The 19,100-nt window shown below is 41.8% G+C and overlaps 2 protein-coding genes and 1 non-coding gene across 5 annotated transcripts in view; 2 read left to right on the top strand and 1 right to left on the bottom strand.

Moving 5' to 3' along the window:
* greb1l (GREB1 like retinoic acid receptor coactivator) overlaps positions 1–3,990 on the top strand; it is a 41,301-nt gene extending 37,311 nt beyond the window's left edge. For all 3 annotated transcript variants that reach the window (XM_018676320.2, XM_018676319.2, XM_018676318.2), the window contains exons 31-34: positions 80–221; positions 340–540; positions 1,197–1,335; positions 1,453–3,990. In XM_018676320.2, the coding sequence (XP_018531836.1) occupies positions 80–221; positions 340–540; positions 1,197–1,335; positions 1,453–1,616 (646 nt within the window). In that variant the 3' untranslated portion in view covers positions 1,617–3,990. The remainder of the gene's footprint in view (positions 1–79; positions 222–339; positions 541–1,196; positions 1,336–1,452) is intronic.
* A 2,322-nt stretch (positions 3,991–6,312) lies between these two features.
* abhd3 (abhydrolase domain containing 3, phospholipase) lies at positions 6,313–18,136 on the bottom strand. The gene is made up of 9 exons (XM_018676316.1): positions 17,862–18,136; positions 16,543–16,706; positions 14,340–14,522; positions 12,957–13,002; positions 9,849–9,961; positions 9,453–9,626; positions 8,958–9,006; positions 8,694–8,859; positions 6,313–8,523 (listed from the first exon to the last, which is right to left on the bottom strand). Exons 1-9 carry the CDS (start codon positions 18,021–18,023, stop codon positions 8,342–8,344), a joined length of 1,239 nt encoding a protein of 412 aa, XP_018531832.1. The 5' UTR covers positions 18,024–18,136; the 3' UTR covers positions 6,313–8,341.
* trnar-ccu (transfer RNA arginine (anticodon CCU)) lies at positions 10,938–11,010 on the top strand. Its single transcript has one exon. It is a non-coding gene; the product is annotated as a tRNA-Arg (tRNA).
* Positions 18,137–19,100: the final 964 nt, after the last annotated feature.

The following is a 19,100-nucleotide window of genomic DNA, read 5'->3' as shown; positions in this document are numbered from 1 at the left end:
ATTGGATTATGTTAGTCGTGCGAATAAAGTAGCGACGTGCGCAGCGTCTTGATGTTTTCGGCGTTGGTGTTTTATGCAGGTACAGCTGTGAGGAGGTGGACTTTAATCTAAGGGTGAACAGCAGTGGGCTGCTGCTGTGTCGCTTCAACTACTTCAGCCTGATGAAGAAACACATTCCAGATGGGGGAAACAAAGACTTCCAGGTCAAGCCTAAACTCATGGTAGGTGTCATGTTCGTACAGCCTAGGTCCATCCCTCAGTGAGTTTTCAGACAATTTATTTCCCCTTCTAATAGTGTAAAACACAATCTAATGCTGAACTACTTTCCTCCCTCTCCAGGAAATAGAAAACCACGCGCCGATCAGCCCGTCCCAGTATGTTTGTGCCCCAGACAGCGAGCAGACCCTCCTAGATGCCCCGGCCCAGTTCCTGCTGGAAAGGTTCCTGCAGAGCTGCAGCCACAGACTGTTTCCAAAGGCTGTTCAAAACAGAAACAACCCAGTTCTGTCCATCGACAGCTACCTCAACATCAGCCCGGAGGTAAGAGCTCCCAGGAGGTTGCAGCTGAGAGCAAGAGAGACGACTATTAGCATCATCCCTTCAACTAAAAACCCACAGGAAAGACTTAACAGCCAGGCTATTGTGAAAAACCTCTTCTGGGTTAGAAGCCACGTGCTGGATTTCAAGGGAATCACTGAAGTGTTAACTGTTACAAAACAAAGTGAAACCTGCTGACTGAGTTTATTTCAAATGTCCTCATAAGCCCAAAGTTTGTTGAATTTTCTTAACCCACAGACAAGCATGTTGCATGATTTCACCATCTGTTTTTGTTTGAGGACATCCTGACCTGCATTCATGCACATGTGCAAACAATGAATGCCAACAATGCATATTTGTACTGTGCAGTTGTGCAGATTCGGTGCTAACAGGCCCGCACACTCTGCACAGCTTCATTATCTGCATACCTAGACACATTTATTGCGTTTGTGCTTTTTTCCCTGTAATGGAAATAAATCATAATGAGAAGTCGCACACAAACACACAACTTATACATTTGCTCGTAATGATGTCCCCAGCAGCTCCCCCACAGGGATTATTAAGGTTTCATAAGGATTGATTCATTAATTTGAACCTAAAATATATGCGCTTTGTGTTTCCTTTAGTAAAGGTTTATGTTGTTTTATCTTTTGTCACAGATTTCTGTGTGCTATATCAACTCTCGTCCACACTCCACCAACCTGAGCCATCAGGGCCTGGTGTTCAGCGGCCTGCTGCTTTACCTCTGTGACTCCTTTGTCGTCTCTGGACTCCTCAAGAAATTCCGTTTCCTCAAAGGTAACCTATTATGCGATCACAGCTAATGTTATTTTATCAATGAAGTGGCTCTAGTTAGGCCCGCTACACAGACATAGACGAGTATTGTAGTTTTGATCTCCACTTCCTGATCCACAGGCGCCACCCTCTGCGTGATCTGCCAGGACCGAAGTTCCCTGCGCCAGACCATCGTCCGGCTGGAGCTGGAGGACGAGTGGCAGTTCCGGCTCCGCGACGAGTTCCAGACAGCGAACTGCAGCGAGGACCGGCCCCTCTACTTTCTGACCGGCCGCCACGTTTGAACCCCATAACTGTCTCGGGTCAGCTGCTCCGCTGCAGAAGTACAATCAGAAACGAGGGGTCGATCTCATTTCAAAGCAGTCAGCGGTCCCACATTCCCATCCCTCTGGGAGGTCAGAGGGGATACGCTGGAGCACAAGAACCTGAAGTTGCTTGTAGCTGGGCCTGTCTCCACTTGAGCTTGTGTTCTACTGAAAAAGGCTTTGCTGTGGTGAAAAAGAAAAGCACAGCTGAAACTGAACTTTATTTGTTTTGTTGTTGTATTTGGCAAAAATGGACGCTCTCTGATCGATAATGTGACTATTTGAAGATTGTATGTGTACATGGACTGTGACTACGTGTTTTATCTCAGGGTTTTTAAAAAGGGGAGATCCAAGGGTTGTCGCTTAAAGGGGTAAAGCTTTTTCTCCCTGTTCACCATGTATTTTTGGCATTAACTTATGTTGGCACCAAAGATATCCTCAGCTGCACCTTGCCTTTCCCCCCTCCCCTTCGCTTTCCTCGCCCCTCGCTCTGTCTCTCAAAACTCCACAGCGCTCATCAGCTATAAAAACTCGGGTCGTTATGTCAAAGAAATATAAACACAGAAGTCTGCCTGCATTGGATTTCTATCGTCTTGAGTATCACATTCCACTGTAACACCAGTGGGATTCACAAACAATAAACGTCTGTTTGAGCCAGCACGTTTAAACTGCAAATGGAAACTCCTTTTCTCTTGTGCCTCTGAAATATTTATGTGGCATTGATAATCCTTCTGACAAGGAGCTGTGGTAGAGCGAGCTTGGCAGTAGTTTCCAAATGACTTTTGTGTGAATTCACCCAAAGAACACTGTAAGAAAAGTTGTGTCCTTTCACAAAAGCAGGACAGTAATGTTCTGTTACGGCTATGAAGCGGGTCTGTTCTCCAAAACAGACTTAGATGACTTGCCGCAGGGTTTTATTTTTACAACTCATCTGCTAATGTGTAATGCCAGTCACATGGTGCAACATGGAAAGTATATTCAAAATGACATGTATTTTTGCATTAAGGCGTTTACTGACTTAGATACTGGGTATTTTAAGCATAATCACATTAAGTCAGTAAATGCAACATCATAATATATTCACTGCCAAATATCCTGCTACTGACTGTGCCTAGCATTTCATCTCTTGTTGTAATGAGGCTGATTGTAGATTGATGATCTTGGCTATCATCCACATACCTTAAACTTGCCCCCCTCACCCCACCCCAAAACAAAGGGTAATCAAAGAAAAGGGGTACACACTGTCAAAAGCAACTGACCAGGTAAATATATATATATATATCTATATATATAGATATATATAGACATATATATATATATAGATATAGATATATATACTTGAAAGTGGAATGTTTTTTATATTTTTCTGCACAGGGTTGTCCAAAGAATATGCCTTAAGTGACATTTTCACACAGTCACTGCTCAAGTCACGCATTTTTCGGACCAATGAGAATGAAGAAACCATTTAACTGTGAGGAGAAGAAGTGTTCGTCTGAGTGAAGCAAGATGAAATAATTGGGATTCGGACTACTGTACTGTTTAAAGCTTTGTTTACATTATTAATATATTGTATCATCCCCTTAACCACTGAGGGTTACTGATGTTTTTTTTTAAAGTCTTGTGTAACTTTTGCCAGTATATTTTGGTCATAATGGCTTTACTGCATTTTATGTTATGTTGCAAAGGCAAGAAGAATCTACCTAGATGTGTCCTTAACCATATGTCTGTATCCCTTCCTGTTCTTGTGTTGGATTTTTATTGAAAATGAAAATCAGGTCCATGAGGGATTCTTATTTATTTGACAAGCATTTTGGACTGATAATCATATTGAAGTGTAATATTTGATTGCATGCTGAGCTCACCTGAACCAAGGGAGTGTGTCCTCTACAAAACCATCCAATGAAGGCTTTGCACAAGACCCAAACGAATGATTCTTAGATTTACTGAATGTCACTGAGGGGTAGGAAATGTGAACTTGCACTATACAAGTTGCCAGCAGAGGAAAAAAAATCCACATAAGCAAAACAATTAAATTAAGTTCCCCAATCCCCCAGAATTGCTCCAGTTATACGACTGGTGATCAAAGTTTTTTTTTTTTTTTTTTTTTTTGTCCAACTCCAATGGTCCATAGAATGTGTCTTTCTTTTTAATAATTTAACACTTAATATGCAACTTGCTCTCACAATCTTCACTGAAATGTGTTTGATAACCATGTACAGCCCATTGGTAGTCTTGGTGTCTGGGTGATCTACCTCATGTTTACATTGTGGTTGTGGGCTGTGAACATATGACATTAGAGCCATGTGATTGTTGTTGAAAATTTATGAATGTAATAAAATGACTGCTAAACTCATATGTGTGTTATTTTTTTATGCTTGAATCTTTCTGTGGTTTTCACCTGGAAATCTGCAAACAAAACATGTACACAACAGTACAATTACAGTACTCAGTACTCAGATGTTAATATACATTCAAACATCCAGGTATTCCATATTTAACACCAGGCTTTCACAAACTGAAGCTGTGTGTACAAAGATTATTCAAACTCACAGAAATGTATTTGAAATACCAGTGGAAATCTATGACCCATAATCCAAAGATACCAAATCTGGTCTTGAATTTTGGGGACATGATGCACAAGACATCCAGGATAATTCCGCTTGATCGAATAGTGCAACTACAAAACAAAAGTAATGATCAAATGAATCTAGAAAACTCCAGAAAACATGAGTATAGATTGTTTTCGAGGTCGGCCCACGTCCTCTGACATGGTGGATGGTTAAAGGAGTACTCCAGTGATTTAGAACAGATTTTAAAATGTACGGCCAGAAAGTGAAGCAGCAGACAAAGACATTATACAACTGTTTTCACAGGCCGAGTTGTGCTTCATGTGATTAGTAAAATGAACTTCATGTATATAATTGGTGGCGTGCCCCTTTTAACTCCAATTTTTGGCATTATTTTAGAGTCCCTCCCATGTATCTGCTCAGTACTTTATAGAGCGGCGCAAGTGCATTAATACAAAACTTAAGCAGTGTTGTTGAAATGCATCTGCAGCCCCCGTCTCCGGCCTGTGATTAATAATCCTCTCACTCTCTACTCTGCATGCAATCCCAGATCTTTTTTATTCTGCTAAAGAGTAAATCCCAGGCCCTTGCTCATTTCCTAAGCACCATCTGTCCTCTCCCCTCAACACCTCTGTGACCGTGCGGCGACCGAACATACACAACAACCCTTATCTCCATCAAGAGCAGAGATGGCTTCATAATAGATGCCCGGGATCTTCTCCGGCTTCATTGTTGAGGGCGCGGGGGGCATTGCCGGTCCGGGGACAGTCCTATTTCAGCTCCTGCACGAGGTAATATTAGAGCACACTTTCCATCAACCTACAGCCCCTGTGTGATATAACACAAGGCTATTTTCAGCCAGCTGCAGTCAGGGTAGGATAAGGAAGAGAGGGTAAAGAGGTTGGCATGCTGATTCTTCCACCTCATAATTGCTCTTTGGTTGTGACATATTGTGCACGAAGCTCAGGGGAGGTTTGTCTCTAAAGAAGCTCAATGTCCCAAAGTAATTCATTTGTCCAATACTTACAAAGAGGGCAAATGGTTAACTGACTGTTTTACTGACTACAATATGTACAGATCGGCCTTCTTTGGCTTCTCTTAATTGTGCTGTGATTTTACTTGTGGTGCACGGTTTTCTAGATTGATTTCATCATTTGATTTGTGCTTTTAGCTGAAATATCAGCAAATGCTTTGAAAGAAAAAGAGAAAACGTCTCCTGATAATTCCCTCTGACCGATTTTTTCCAGTTATTGAGTCCTCGGGCAATGTAGTGCTTAATCTTAAACTACTTTCAAACACACGATTAAACATATCACTGATAGTATTGTGAATCATTTTCTTTTACATCATCATTACACATAAAAGTTTGCTTACTGATCTATTAAATATTTCACTGCACATTCTCATATCAGCAACATTTCAGAACAGGATTCCTGCAACATAATATCAATTTTCATAGATGGTAACCAAGAGTAAATCATTCATCCCTCTTGGCAGTGTACTCTAATTACTCTCTGGCTTCCATAAACCATCTAGCTAAAACCAAAGCTCATCTGTCTGTGTGCTTATTGGGAGGGGGTGGGGGGTGGGGGTGGGGTGAAGGTAAGTGGAGTGCCGGGGGATTACAGTTTGCCTTTGGTGGATCACATCCACTACTGCGGCGATGCATATCCTATCAGCGGCTAAGCCTGTGAGTGTGGAGTGAGTCAATTCCAGGGACCAAAACTCAATACTGATGTGAGAGGAGAGGAGAGAGGGAGAGGGAGAGTGTGACCCTGCAGACACACCGGTCACGCAGTAAGCCAGCTCCAGTGGTGGACTGTCAAATGTCTTGCCTTTGGGGGGGGTGGGTGAGTTGGGAGCCTGTGACCAAGGGTAAGGTCCTACATGAGCTGAGCACCTCATGTGACTGACCGTGCAACCTGGACATTATCAGCATTTAGCCACAGATGTAAATTCCCAGAAAGAAAGAAAGAAAAAGAAAGAAGGAAAGAGAGAGAGAGAAAGAACTGCTGACAAAAGCCTGCAGTACACAGTCAGTCAAGCAATCCAATATACTCTATTGAGAAAATGCATTACAAGCAGAAGCACTGGAGACAGCAGACAAATGGACCTAGACTCTGTTTAATAATTTATTAAATACAGCATATTACACTCATGTTGATAATGTGCATATACTAGTACTTTTACTATAGAGACACTTCTTTAATTTAAAATCTTATTGCTGCACGTTAAACAGAATGTTTCTTTTTTATATTTTTTTATGTAGTATACAAAATGAAATGCAGCATCCTATGAAAAAAAAAAACACAAACATGTCCTTTGTGCTACAGATTACGAAGTGATGTTAAGGTTCAGGACATGATGACGCCGATGAGACACATGCTACTCAATGGACACTTGGCAGAACAAACAGACACCAAAATTCCACAGGAACAGGAAGTCAAAATCCCTCATGCAGTGCATTACTGAAAAAGCCTGGCCGCCAGTCAGGTCTGCCTCGTTTCATCGATGCCAACTCAAACACGGTAGCCAGCCGCTTGATCATTGTTGGCGAAACAAAAACAACAAAAACAAAGACTGACGGCCAGGTTCCATTAATGGTACTATGCATCTTATAAAGCAGCATCCACCACTTTGAACAGCCAACATACAGTATACGCTCTCTGTCTTTCTATGTGCATTACTCCATTCACATTACTGTATCTAGCACCCACAGACTTACTAACAGAATTAACCACCAACATCTTCACATAGAAAACCTCATGGAATTCACATACTCCTCTGTTCAGCCTTTGGGATATACTTTCATATATCGAATGAAATGAAGTGCGTTGCATTAAGGAATTAGAGGCATGATAGTTTCAACTAAAATAGTGCAATTTCACATTCCTTGTCATTAATGAATTATTCTCCATATTATACATTTGTAGAACTATTTGGTGTACGTAAAAAGGTAGAATGTGTGAAAATAAAAGTGCATGCAGAAGGTTAAGGAAAGAAATAGTTCCAATATTTTAGGAAATACACTTATACGCTTTCTTACCAAGAGTAAAAGTTAAATATGAAGTGGCTGGTCATCTGAGCTTAGCTTAGCATAAAGATGGAAGCGATTAAAAACAACTAGTGTGGCTCTGTCTGAAAAAACCTACCTACAAGCTCTGGCAGGAAGTTTTTTTACTTTTGGACAAAGCCAGACTAGCTGTTTCCCCCTGCTTCCTGCTTTATGCTAAGCTAAGCTAATGGACTTCAGCTGACAGACATGAAAGTTGTATCAATCTTCTCGTCTAACAAGCGTATTTCCCAAAATGTTGAACTATTCCTTTTAAAGAAAAGAAACTATTGTATGTCAACTGATAAGTAACATCAACCTTTAAATGTGTAAAATAAAACTGAAGGAGAATGATTGACAAAACAATATAATACAGGAAGGAAAGAAGTATGAGTAAATAAAGAAAATCCCTGAGGGCTAAAATCCTACTGATATATGTACTAAAGGACGCTTCATGAATAAAGATGATTGGATTCTCATGTGCAGTACTTGTGTTAACTTCAAAAGAAAATAATTGCACAAGGTAAACGAAGATTTTTTTTTTAGCTAGCTAATGCAACTAAACCAGATGGGCACAGATTCAGCTTTTCAACGGTGACATGAATAGCTATGCTTGTTTTGTTTTTTTTAATAAGCATACCATTGAGAGCATGATTACATACAATGACTTGTTAACTATGGAATAAATAAATGAATGCAACACATTCAATAAGATGTGCCCTTCAGATGAGAAAGAATCATTTCTTTTTTTTGCTTGTGGAGGAAGAATGGGACGGAAGGATGGAGGGCAAAGATAAAAGAAGGTCAATAGAAGGAAGGAAAAAGGCAGAATAGGATTAGGTAGAGAGGGAGGGAATGAACGACGGATGGAATGCAGAAAGGAGGGATGGAGGGCAAGGATGAAAGAGGGGAAAAAGGTCAAAGGAAGGGACGACGGAACGTAGGAATGAGTTAGAAATGGAAGGAATAAAGGATGGAATGCAGCGTGGGAAGATGGACGACAAAGATGAAAGAAAAAAAAGAAGAAAGGGAAAAGGACAGAGAGAGGAAGTAAAACTAGAGGAACACTTAATTAAGTTCTCTTATCAGGAGAGGTCTTGGAGTCGGCTGCCTTGCTCGATGACCGCCTTTGCAAACTGCTTAAAGACCCGGTCCATGTAAGTGCTCTGTCGAGGCCACAGACCCTCGAGGAAGCCAATATGGCCGCCGTGACAGGTAATAAGCAAGGCCAGGTTGGGATTCTGCTTCACTGCCTCCACTGGAATGGCTGCAAAGGAAACAAAAACACTGAGGTCCTTTTCTCCTACTTTAGGAATAGGACACATATTTGTATAATTTGCTTTGCATAAAATAAAGAAACTCTTTATAAGGAGGGCTTGATAGCGAGGTCTGGATTTTACAAGACGTCGTATTTTGTGGAACACGGCTAGGACTCACCATGAGACGGAGAGAAGACATCGTCAGCGGCGTTGAGACACAGCATTGGCACCTGTACAGATTTCAGCCTGTGGACAGGACTGGCATCACGGTAGTAGTCGTCATTGGTGGGATAACCAAACATTATGGAGGTGAACCTCTCGTCAAACTCTCGGATGGTCCTCGCCTGTAGGAGCCACCCCCCGAGTAATATGATTAACGTCTGGCCATCTCATTTAATTAGATTAGCATTTTCAGCCAAGTGTCACTGAAAATAATCCCCACCTTCATGACATGATCGATGTCGTAACACTTTTCAAGCACGGGCCTGTGTCTGGAGGGGAGATTAAAAATAAAACTGTCACCCGCTGCTGTTAGGTGAAATGATTTGCATTCGAAAATGTCCCTCAAAAATGCTGACAAGGTTGTAACAAGCTAATGAAACAACAATCAAGCTCAACTTTCAAAGTAGTACTATAACAAAGGCGTTACGGTGCATTTCTATAATGCCCATGTTAATACACAGATTGAAATATACTGAGAGTATCATAACCGTCTACATGTCACCAGGCTTTTTAAATTTGCTTTTTCACCAGCTAACAAATAGAAAATACGACAGCAGTCAAGAATTATTTCCTAAAACTGTAAAAATTAAACATTACATCAGCATGTAAAAAAATAAACACGTAAAACCCAGCTATTAAAGCTCATGCAGTGTTTAGCCTGCAGCACTAGCAGTGAGTTAGCGGCCGTGTTAATCCCGCTCTGGCCCCGGCTGACCTGTGCACAGAGGCTTGTAGGCAGCTGGTGAGGTAGGAGTTGAAGAGGAAACGGTCCAAGGGTTTTTCCAGCGAGGCGGTGCATTCAAATACGTCCCAGCCTGCTGAGAAGACTACAACACCCTTCAGGCAGGTTTCCCGGCCCTTGCGCCCCAAATAATTGGCCAGCATCATCCTGAGTGGGTGAGAGGAAAGGTGATCTATTTTGCCTCTCTTGCACTTCTGGTATTATTTGGCATAAACCAAATCACAGCCGATGTACAGTAGTAAATGTGAATGAGTTCCATGTCGTTTCAAGTACTATTTCTGTGTATTACTCATTACACCTTTAAGATTTGTTAGCATCATTGCTTGTACTAATCTGTCCAGTTAGAAGGTTAGTGAGTGGCTTCATTACCCTCCCATGGACACCCCAGCAGCCATGATTGGAGCAGCTTCATTGGTCCTCTGGATGTGCTCAATAACAGTCTCCAGATCCTCTGTGTTGGCTGCGCAGTAGGTCCTTGGGGTCTGAGTGGGATATGAAGACAATACAGTTACTCTTTTCCTCCTGTTTCTCTGTCTGGAAATACTTGGTGTAGGTGAGGGGTGGTGCCTGGGTAGACTGAAACATCATCAACACACCCACCTACTCGCTGTGAATTCTCCGGACAGTGACCAGCTCTATTCATGCATCGACTCAATTGGACATTACACAGACCTTGCACTAGAGTGCTGGCAGGATAATGTCTATGTAATGTTTGGTCCAGCTGATTCAGACATTTGTGATCTCACATAAAGCCCCTCTGGCTAATGACTAGGTAAGTTCAGGGCTGCAGTGCATGTGTGATAGCACTTATACAATAGCTAAAGACAAACACACACACATGGACACAAAGAGCTTACAGACTATTATGTAACAGACACAGTCTCTCTGGGCTACATGCAGACCTTTGTTATTTACAATGAGAGATAACAGCAAAGGAAGTGGATCTATACACTTTATCACTATTACACTGCACATGTACCATTCTCAGCTTATAGTATTTTGCCATCTTTAGAGAAGGTCAATTTTCATGATCTGCTGGTGCAAGTAAAACAAATCAATATGATACATAAGGAAAATCAAACTCGAACTGAGATGATTAGCGGACCAATCGATTACTTGATGAACAGCAAATAAAACAAACTATTTGATTATCAGTTCATCATTTTAAAGTCAAAAATGCTTAACATTAACTGGTTGTAGTTTTACAAATATGAATATTTGATGTCTGTCTTGGTCTTATGTATAAGCAGTATGTGGACCGAACAATTAGTCTGCAGTGTAGGTTGCAGTGGACATCACCAGGCATGGACTGAACTCTTTCACGGCTCTCTGATTTTACTTCAAACAAAGGCTGCCATCCCGGTCCATAGAAAATGAACATAAAAAGGATTATAGTGTCAGTGTTACCACCACTGAACACTGCCTTGTGTACAGTATATCCCCTGTGGCTCTCCAGCAGCCCCAGTGGCCTAATGGATAAGGCACTGGCCTCCTAAGCCAGGGATTGTGGGTTCGAGTCCCATCTGGGGTGTGTAGCAGAGTGGCGCAGCGGAAGCGTGCTGGGCCCATAACCCAGAGGTCGATGGATCGAAACCATCCTCTGCTAACTCAGCAGTTTTAAAAAGGAAACTGAGCATCTCATTTTGGACTGTTGGTCGGACAAGACATTTAAAGATGTCGCCTAAGGTTTCAGGAAACTCTAATAGGCATTTTTCACTTTTTTTTGACAGATTATTGCCTAAGAAATCAATTGATTAATCTGCAAACATCCAAACTACAAGATAAATATGTTTGGAAACAGATATGAAACATCAATTCACTATATCCCCCTTAAAATGCAAACGGGAATTATGCTATTGCTAATTTCTGTTATTATGTCTAAGCTGTGTCATAGGAGTGAAGCATCTCTCCATACCCTGGACTGTACAAGTGAGTCACTCTATAAATGTGTATTGGTGTAAACTTTATTTTTAACCTCCATTTTTTACAAGCCAAGAGACAGTGAAATCTTCCTCAAATGTGGCAAAGGTGCCACTTTCCATGTTATTACTGTTTATTCGGGTATTTCTAGCTGGGATAAGAACACTGTTTTTAAAGGAAAATCCCTTTCAGTTTGAAACCATTTGTCAGGCAGAGCAGGTCGCTTAGCATTATAAAACAAATCAGCTCTAAATTGAGGGAGCCCAAATTCTCAGGATGCTGCTGACTCTTCAAGGCTCTTCATTAAGATTCAAGCAGAAACTCAGGCAAAGTAAATTCCTGTTTTTCTACTCTCTTACAGGGACCTGCACAAGTGTTGGACTTTGCAGTAAAACAGGAGAACTTAAACAAAAAATAAAAATCCAATAGTTTGCGGGAATATTAGAGCAGACTTATGACCTCTGCACCGCAAAGCCACTCCACAGGAAAGCGTAATGTAATAGGCTTTTTACGAGATCAAGAAATAGGGCACTAGCACTTAGGACAGCTTTTGAGGCAGGGGGCATCTCTCACACAGCGGGTCATTCTAAAGCGCTGGCCTATTTAAACAATAGAGGATATTCACACTAACTGGACACAGAGAAAACACTCACAGGAGTGTAGAATTGGTAGATCATTTGCATAGAATATAATTCCCCACTGAAATGAGGGGGAAAATTCCCTTCTTACCACCACCTTGATACAGTGCCAAGGTTACAGTGTCCAGTGCTTTTTTTTTTTTTTTTTTTAAATCTGAGTACAGCTGAGCAAACTAAACTCTGGATATGACCTAGAATACAGGTTTAAATCACACAGAATGACACTGGACACGTTGCTTGAGTGTCACATTTATATATATATTTTTTTTTTTGCAGCTGAGACAGAATAAGACAAAGACAGCAGCAGGACACAGCTCAGCCAGTGATTCAGATTTACACCCACTAAGAGGAACATTAGATTGATTGTGGGCAATCCCTGCCTGCAATGAAACACCATTTGTGCTTCGGATGAGCTCTCTGTATGGTGGTGATGGTATGATTAGATCAGGGCGATACAGCCGTCCATAAAGAACGTGCCTCTGTTCTGCAGGCGCAGACGTGCAGACAGTGAAGGGGTAGACATAAAACACAGTGGGCATTCGCTAAGCGCTATCAGAGCTCTGGGCCCATTTTGTTGGCTAAATATACCCGGGTGTAAGAGGACAGATTAAGCCAGGTGTCAGAACAGCACGTGCTCGACGGGGTCATATTTCTGTGGATAGGCATTAAAATACAGTATCTGCCTGCAACTTAATCCCTGCTGTGCAACAACATTGTCTGTGCAGCGTCTGCTTAGACTCCCTGTGGGCTCGGCGACACGTGTGCAACAGACATGCTCTGGGCCGGCTGAAGGAAAGAAAAGGACAACTCCACTGGGAAGCTGTCGTACTGTCAAATGGGAAAAGCATCTGTCCTTAACAGTCCTTTTCATCCCTGTAAACATGTTGTCTTTCTCAATATGAACACGTTAGATTCTTACCAGCAGTGTTTCCCCAGAAACCCCTCTGTTGTTGAATACCACGCATCTGAAATACACAAAACATATACTCTTTTAAATTAGTACAGTCTCATAAATGACTCTTTTAATCACTTCATAACTGAAATAAGATGAAACAACAAGTCAGTGAATCAACTGTTTGATCAACAAAATATTAATCACAATATTTTTGGCAACTTATGTATCATTTAAAAACTTTTTATGTATAAATGGCAAAAAGAATCGCTTGTTTCAGCCTCTCAAATGTAGATTATCTCTTTTTTTTAATCATCTGTGACTGTGAACTAAATGTCTTTGAGTTTTGAGCTGTTGATCAGACAAAACAACACATATGAGGATGTCACCTTGGGCTCTGGGAACATGTGATCAGCATTTTTATTTGTTTTTTATTTTGAAAATAACTGTTAGTCACAACTCTAATCTGGTAGGCTTATGCTTGTTTTTCTCTTGTCGCTACAAGTTATCTATTTCTATGTTCAAAGGAACACAGTGGCCCAAATTACTTTAAACAAATGTGTCTTACTTAAAAAAAAAAACAGAAGTGAGAATATGATGAGATGTGCAGAGAGGCACAGCTGTGTGAGGACCATTCTGTTTGTGTTGTAGATGCAAAGGCATCAGCATCCCCTCCTCAGCCCACATCTCTCACAAGTCATCTATTATCTGGCCGAGTCAGACTCGCTGCTTCTATCTGTTTAACTCAGCAAGCAGGGTGGGGCTAGATTGAGCGAGAGGAGGGGGAAGGCAGAGGTGGTGGCAATGGTGGCGGGTGCTTAAACACACACTGCAGCATAGACTCGGAAGCTGGTCTGGGGCTAAGCTGCAAAGCTTGTACCAGGATAAGCTGTAATTCATTAAGCTACACAGACAGGGGTGAGGGGTGGAAGATGCTGAGTTTGCCTGCTCCCTTCCCATGCCTTCCCAAATCTGGGTGAAAGAATGAGTGCAGAGAATACAGAAAGGACCTATTGGACTGGGAGAAGAGTGTGTGTGTGTGTCTGCCTCCCTCTGCAACTCTTCAAGCTTGTGCTACGTTTGGCTATTTACAAAAGCAGCTCTTGACACAGAGCTGTCTACTTTATTTGTGCACTTCACCTGAAAAACCCCCAAGCCCCTCTCGCTCCTGCGTCCCTTACATAAAAGTTACAAAATCACCACAAAAAAGTGGATGTTGGGGCTTTAGGTTTAAGTCAATACAGCCATGACTGCGGAGGCATTTTGAGTTTGATTGGATAAGAAATCTGCATTCTAGATAAATGGTAAATTAGAACATACAGCACACAGAGCGTCAGTTCTGTGATTCAGTGCCCTGAATGCGTGCTCAGCGCTGGACCTCAGCCAGGGTATCCAGCCAAGACCACCCACCTATAGCCCAGATCCCGGCTCTGTTGGACCATGTGCAGGATGTAGGACTCTCGGCTGGTACCGGTCAGACCGGGGAGAAGGAGGACTGTGGGCCTGGTGGCGGGGTCGGGATGAGAGAGGCTGTCGTCGTTGTCAAACCAATCCAAAGAGATCTGTCCTCCATCTGCTGCCTTAATAAGCTCACTGCAGAGACGAGTGGGACACGCAGCTCAGCAACGTGGGTCTTTCTGAACATTACCTTCTGCCTGTGTCTCTATGTATTTGTCTCATTCAAATGGGTGCACACACTCAAGCACACACACAGGAAAATACTGACAAGAAGTACTAAAATCAATATTAGATTTGGGTTTAAATGCATATCTGCTCACTGAATGGCCATTAAAATGGACACAATACTCTAGTTCCATTCTCTACTAAATTAATACATTCTGTTCAGTTCTAGGTTAATTGTATCATTGTATCCATCACACACACACTGCCCAAGGGGAACTGGATATGTGAGTAGAACGCTCACTAACAGCTGCCTCATTTCCCTTGTGATTATCTTGTCAGTGTGCTTTGCAACGCACAGCAAGTTAAGATGAGGAGGAGGGCACTGCACCAGTGAGTTCTTATGGTCAATCAATTTCTGGGCTGTACAACCCTAGCCTGGCAGATGAGGTCATTCATTTCCAGTGCCAGCGCATCTTAAAACCTGCACTGCACACAAACACACGCAGCAGCAGTGCCGTGAGCCAACTTGGCCGGGGCCGGCAGTAAAGACATCAGCATGAAATTACAGAACCGCCATGAAATATGCACCTGGGGGCCTAGCCCTTTAAAGTCAGGGAGGGCCAATCCTGAGTGTCCAGCGCGCAAAGTGGGAGGGGACCTACTGCCAAGTCCTCCGCTTGGGACAATGAGTGAAATTTCACCCACGCAGCGTACGACAAATAGGACAGTTTTCACAGTGTCCGTCCTTGGGTCAACCTTGGGTAACTTCATTATGGGGGAGGGGGACGTCCTGTTGTCCCAGGAGGAAATGTGATAATAACTTTGGCGAATGTGACCATTGGTTTTACCACATTAGATAACAGAGTTGGAGTGGGATGGATGCAGTCGCTGTGCATTGTGGGAATATTTATATCCTTAAGTCAGGGAATAGTTGACAATCAAAGACATAGGCAGCAGTGTGAATGTCCTTGGGACAAAGAAATTACGTTGGGACTAATAATTTAACCAACGAATTGAAAACTGCCACAAAAACAACAACAAGAAACTCTTATGCATAATCAATAACCATGATCAAAGGGGCCAACTTTTGAAAAACATCTAAATCCCAATTAACAGATCAAGAACAAATTACCAATACTGAAAATAAACAGCAGAGTCTTAATTGATTTTAAATTTATTCATTTTAATTTTTATGTTAAGGTTGTGGTTTGGATTTTTATGTGAAGGGTGAACAGAGCAAAAACTACACATCACATAGTACGTGTACAATTTATACTGTATACATACACATACACCTAGCCGAAAAGCACAGGAAATTAGGGAATGTCCGTGCACACAAAACAAATTATGTGAGAATGTAATAAGAATAAATAAGTAGTAAATAGTAATAATGAAAAATAAGGCTCTTTTAATTGATTTTAATCTCCTTTATGTGCAGGGGGCAAGGAATGCAATGCCAATTAATCTTCAACAGAATGTACATTATCGAGCAGCAGGCAGGGCGGCCCAAGCCTGCGTCGTGGCACAAAAGGTCTCTTTCTTCTCTGAGCTTTTTGAGTCTTGCCTAAGAACAAAACTGGGATTTGTTTCCAGTTGTGAAACTGGAAAAGAGAGAAATCAGGAAACAAACAATGGCAGTTTCTCAGTGACCAAGCTAGTTTAAGAGGTTTCTTAATAAAGCTTTGCACAGCGGGCATGGAAAAAAAATGTTTTCCCTGGCAGTTAATTTCTCTGGTATGCCAGAACAAGACAGCTGTCGTATTAAATACAATTTTACTGTACTATGCCAAAGGTGAACTCCCTGACTTGCATACTTCACACTTATCTCTCACTGGATATGACCTCTTTGACTTAAACTGTTTTATGAGCTCAGATGCACTTTTGAACCAGGTGAAGCCCGTCTGCTGACGAAGAGAAGCATATTTTCAGTTTGGGATTAAAGAAACTTGTGTGATGGATAATCAGTACGTCAGTCATGGTGAGGACTTACTTTCTGTAAACCACCCCAGGTTTGGCTGTGACAAAGGGTCTCAGCAGAGTCTGGATGCGGCTCTCCCAGCACCAAAAGGTGGGGTAGTAGGTCTCTGACACCACCGGACATTGCTCCCTCAGAAACTGGTAGAACTTCTTACCCCCTGAGATGAGCTGTGGCTTCTGCAAAATACAAGCGGGTCAAGTGTGAATCAAAAAGTACCTTGGGGAATACTTACTGTGACATTATTAAATATGACAACAGATCCATTACCATTTTGCAGCTCTAAGCCATGTTTTGTTACATCTTATATGTAATACGTCTAAATATTACTTGTTGCATTATTCCTTCTAAACTTAAAATCAAGTCTACTGATGCATATATCTAAACATACAAAATAACACTTAACATTGAGGATATTAAATGGTTAAAATGTGAGCATCCAACTCTAATAGAAAGCAGGACTGAGAACAGTCTCCTAACCACAGAGTGTAAAGCACATGAGACAAACACAGCACATCTGCATCACTCTGCATTTTAGGCCTTTATTACACTTGGACAAACTGATAATAAACGCTTGACATGAATTAGTTTTGCATTATTAAAATGAGTACCCATCCGCACGTTGTATATATATTTAATAGTATATATTGGTTGCTTAATTTTTACTATTTGGTACTTATTTTTGTTTTAAGTCAGTCCATTGGAGAAGATGTTGGCCTTACTGGAAATGTAGCATGCAATTCATCTCACTGGAGTTTAAGCAGATTAACGTGTAGCATTTTAACTTATATTTTTGCTGTATTAATATCTTGTAAATGCTGGACTCAAACTCTTATTCAACAGGTACGGAGTAATTATGTAATATCAACATTTCAGGTCTCTCCTCGCCGTCCAATACATGACAGCAACTAACCAGCATCACATAAAACCGTCTACCGGCATTTCTAGCTAACGTACAGTAACGTTAGCCTAGCTTAGCCGATGCCGACGTCCAATTGGTGTAATATAGTTACATAAGCGCTGCACATGGATGTAGAAAATATTCATCTCAGGTGTAGATGCTGATTAAAATGCGAGTCCCTGTCGCCCGAGCTCCGTCCCACATGTGCAGGCGTGTAACGTTAGCCCGACCCGTTGGACAGATGCAACCGGATCGAAACCTCCATCAGCCAAATGTACCGGTCGACTATCATCATCACTCGCGTGGCTGTGATGATGCTCACACTGTGATAAAGCACGCGCACACATCTTGTTTTTTTTTTTTTTACTCAACGTAAAATGCATAAAGGAAGCCGCTCAGGTCACAAGAAATGTCTAATGTCAATGTTACTCACCTTCGCTACTGAAATCAAATAGTAGCAGGTGTACGCTGCGCTAAAGCCCAGCACCAGAGACAGTCCTACTCCCGAACCGAACAGTCCAACTTTCACTTGATTTTCCAGATAATATGACAGGTCCCTTGTCAAAATATTGAAACTAAAGTCCAGCGAGATCATTGCAAGGTCCCTGTTTTCTCCCCCGTACTGCAAGGACAGCGGCCAGCTCGGGTTGAAATTCAGCTGTGTCTGCCTGCGAGCCCACTGTGAAGGAGACAGTCAAGGGGACCTGATGTAGGGAGGGAGAGGGGGGGATATATAACCGTACCGGCGAGCGGTGGCGCTCTTTGACCAACTATCAGTGGAGCTGCGCAGAGTCGCCCCCTGCAGTCAACAGAGGTGATGCATGAGAGCCTGGTCCCCACAGTGCGTTCAGTAGGATATGCTGTAGCTCAGCCAAAAGATAAGTGAGTGGTAAATTAAAAAGGTATTTGAAAAGACAAGCATGAGAGTCACTGAACAACGTTAGCTTCTGAAAAAAAAGGTCATGGCTTTACTGCAGTGGTAGTTCACTCCACAGTAAAACTGCATTAACAACCAGGCAACCGTCCCAGAGGGCTACAGACCCACAGGGGGCTTCGGGCTTCACAGTGTGGCAATTAGTTTAGTGGTAATTTAATTAACTGCAATTTTGTTTACGGTATACTGTGTGCAGTGCACCACTAACGCACATTACAAACCGAAAGAATAGGAGCTTTAATGCTCCATTACTACTTTTTTTTTTTACAGTTCATATCGTGCTAAAATTGTACATTTCACCAAATAAAGTTCTACTAAATACCCACACAATGCACAGAGAATAATAATAATAATAAAAAAGAGAGTGGTTAATAATGGTCCACAGGGATTTTTTGCCATGGGGCCCTATAGTGGGTTATTGTGATGCTGGTCCACCAGAGGTTTATGTAATTTGATTTTAAAAGTGGTCTACCTTAGACATGTTCTAGTGTTTCAGATTAAAGCATGTGCAGTATCTGTATATGTCTAGAGTCTGGAGTGTGATATGACCTGAAAATCACTTAAATGGAGTAAACCTTTGCATTGTGAGGTCAAGGTTAATATAATGTTGTACATCTTAGGTTGATACTGATTACAAGTGGCCTTGTCCTCTGGACTATGGAGTCACTGGCTGTAAAGTAATAATGTGCTTCAAATCATTGTAACATCCTTAGAGTATTTGTTAATGTGCTCAGCAGT

Source organism: Lates calcarifer, linkage group LG4 (genome assembly GCF_001640805.2).
Source record: "Lates calcarifer isolate ASB-BC8 linkage group LG4, TLL_Latcal_v3, whole genome shotgun sequence".
In the NCBI taxonomy this organism is placed as follows: domain Eukaryota; kingdom Metazoa; phylum Chordata; class Actinopteri; family Centropomidae; genus Lates; species Lates calcarifer.
Note: the sequence above shows the minus strand (reverse complement) of the source record. Positions and strands in the feature narration are given on the sequence as shown.

Coding starts and splice junctions, on each gene's coding strand:
- abhd3 (XM_018676316.1), bottom strand. CDS start 18,023: ATGATCTCGCTGGACTTTAGTTTCAATATTTTGACAAGGGACCTGTCA. Junction 9,962..12,956: donor TTTCTGGGGAAACACTGCTG/GTAAGAATCTAA, acceptor TATCCCACTCAG/ACCCCAAGGACCTACTGCGC. Junction 8,860..8,957: donor ACATCGATCATGTCATGAAG/GTGGGGATTATT, acceptor TGGCTCCTACAG/GCGAGGACCATCCGAGAGTT.